The sequence below is a fragment of the Trypanosoma equiperdum genome (assembly GCF_001457755.1).
Source record: "Trypanosoma equiperdum strain OVI genome assembly, contig: ctg_622, whole genome shotgun sequence".
Taxonomy (NCBI): domain Eukaryota; phylum Euglenozoa; class Kinetoplastea; order Trypanosomatida; family Trypanosomatidae; genus Trypanosoma; species Trypanosoma equiperdum.
Genome location: NW_027124557.1, coordinates 168 through 2447, shown reverse-complemented (window position 1 = coordinate 2447; position 2280 = coordinate 168). Strand labels below are relative to the sequence as shown.

The following is a 2280-nucleotide window of genomic DNA, read 5'->3' as shown; positions in this document are numbered from 1 at the left end:
CTATTATTCTGCACCCATAGTTCACTATCACGTACATTTTACTATTTTCATATTTCTATAAAAAAGTGTTACAATCCATTAAATTTAAGTAACATATAGAGGAAAAAAGATTCTTTCATGATAGAAACATTTCATAAATTTCAAAAACTTTTCATATAAATTCTTAGAATTTTAGAATACTTTAATTCAACTAAACTAATAAAAGCAGAGAACATCAGAGAAACTTTCTTATTGACGTAAAGACTGGAATCTCTGCATGTTTTACCCTCCAATTTACAATCATATTTGCGCTCGCCTTCGCTTTTCTTTTCCTCACTACCACCGGCAGTTGTTGTTCCTTCAGTTTGAGTTTGTGTTACAGGGACTCCCTGTGCTGTTGCTTTTTTGGCATCTAATTTACACTTTTATTTTCGTTAGTTTCTGTTTTATTAAAACTACATCCCGCAGTTTTATTGCAGTCTGCCTCGATTTTCATTTTGTTGCATTCAGTTTCCCCTAAGTTGGTGGTTGCTGTTTTTTGCCTCTCCGCTTCCAAGTCCTTGGTAACCTTGACTAGCTTATCTGCTTTTTCTTGGGCATACAACACCAGAATTTCTTGGAGTTTGCTCATTTCCTTTACTTCGTGTAGTTCTTGTTCCTTTACGCCGTTGTTAATGGGTATTATCACTTTTTTACTGTACACTGTCTGGAGCAGTTTGTTCACTTTGTCTGCGGGGTTCGTACTGAACAGTTTCTCTACTTCTTTTTTCATGTCTTTTCCCTCAGTTTTTTCTTTGCGTAGCGCTATGGCTAGAACTGCTGCTTGTAGGTCCGTATCGTCTGCCGTTATTGTATTGTTGTTGTTCTTGCTGGGGTCCGAGTTTTTGAGTTCCGTCAGGGCGGTAAACACTTTGTGCCAGTTTGCTTTGTTTCCGGTCTTTTCTGTTTTGACGTTATGGACCTCTGTTATTGTCAGGTGTGAATCGCTGGTCCTGTCGACGGTTATGGTGCCGAACGCCAGTTCTGCGTCCGCGGTTAGGGCGCCAGCTTGTGCTAGCCCTGCTGCGTGGGCCGTTAGAAGCGGGCACTGTTTGCTACCATGTGTTTGGTGTGTTGTTGACCCGCTCTGGTGCTGCAGTGCATTTTTGAAGCCGTTGTCGTCTATTAAATTGAGTTCGTACTGCGTAGGTGTCACGTCGGTCAGTTCCAGCGAACACGTGGCTCCATCCGCTCCGTTAGCGTTTTGGCCGCAGCTACCGGCGAACCGCTGTTGTCTAATATGCAGCTTTTGCCGCTGCTGGCTGTCTGAACTGCTATCGCTAAAAATTCTGTTAGGCGCCCCTGTCCGTAGCTGGCTGCATGCGTCGCCTTAACCGCTGCTGCTACAGCCTCTCTACCGAGCTGAGCAGCCGCTGCGTTTGCCTTTCTTTTAAAGTAGACCTGAAGTATCCTTGCCTGTTTTGCTGACTCTTCATCTTCGGAAGTTATCGCGAAAATGCCGCACCTTAGTTGTGTTTGTTCCAGTCGGTCAGCTAGACTCGCGAGGGTCGTAACTTTTCGCATGGCCTCGTTGCTTACTTTGCCAAGGTCGGTTGCGAGGCCGCAGATTTTTGACCATGCAGCTTGGTTGAGTCCGTGACCTGGGTGGTTGTCCTCCGCGAGTAAGTTTTTTATTAGCACTGCTGCGCCAAGCAATTCTGGTCTCGTACGTATCCTTTTCAACCATAGTAGTTCTTGCTTATTGGTAAAGTCTCTTGGAGCAATGAATGACTGAGAGATGTGCGAAACCGGTTTATTTTTTAAAGTTCGCCCCTGAAATTCCTACACCTATCTGTTTTTGTGTTCTCCACACTGGTCTTTGTGGTTACTTCTGTTTATAAGTCCTTGTTGATGTATGATCCTGCATTTTATGGATTTAAGATTCTGAGCGGGTTGAAGTTGTTTTAAACTCAAAATTCCAGTTAAAGTAGACTTTGAAAACTCTACGCCATATTTTCTCGTTATCTGTAAAACTGCAACCATCTTAATCCCAGCTTATCCAGCACTTCATTACCGCAAACCATCAAAAATATTACTATGTTAGTCTAACCTCACAACCTTTGCGGCTTTTAGTTTGTTCTATTTTGTGCAATTTTTGTAGGTCATTACACGACTCTGAAATGATCCCTGTCTTCTTCTTTTCGAAAACGGGCCTCTACCCCTCTGCTTTTATTTTACCATCTTGACGTGGTCGCTGCATTTTTTTTATTAAGGCTTGGTAATTTTGGTCCGATCTGCAATCTATGTTTCTATGAGACCCCT

General features: G+C 42.8%; 1 protein-coding gene across 1 annotated transcript; it reads right to left on the bottom strand.

The window, feature by feature from the left end:
* Positions 1-1179: 1179 nt before the first annotated feature.
* Positions 1180-1542, bottom strand: TEOVI_000283500 (Trypanosome variant surface glycoprotein (A-type), putative; the record flags this gene model as incomplete). Its single annotated transcript, XM_067225843.1, has 1 exon — positions 1180-1542. One exon carries the CDS (start codon positions 1540-1542, stop codon positions 1180-1182), a length of 363 nt encoding a protein of 120 aa, XP_067081944.1.
* Between the last annotated feature and the right edge of the window lie 738 nt (positions 1543-2280).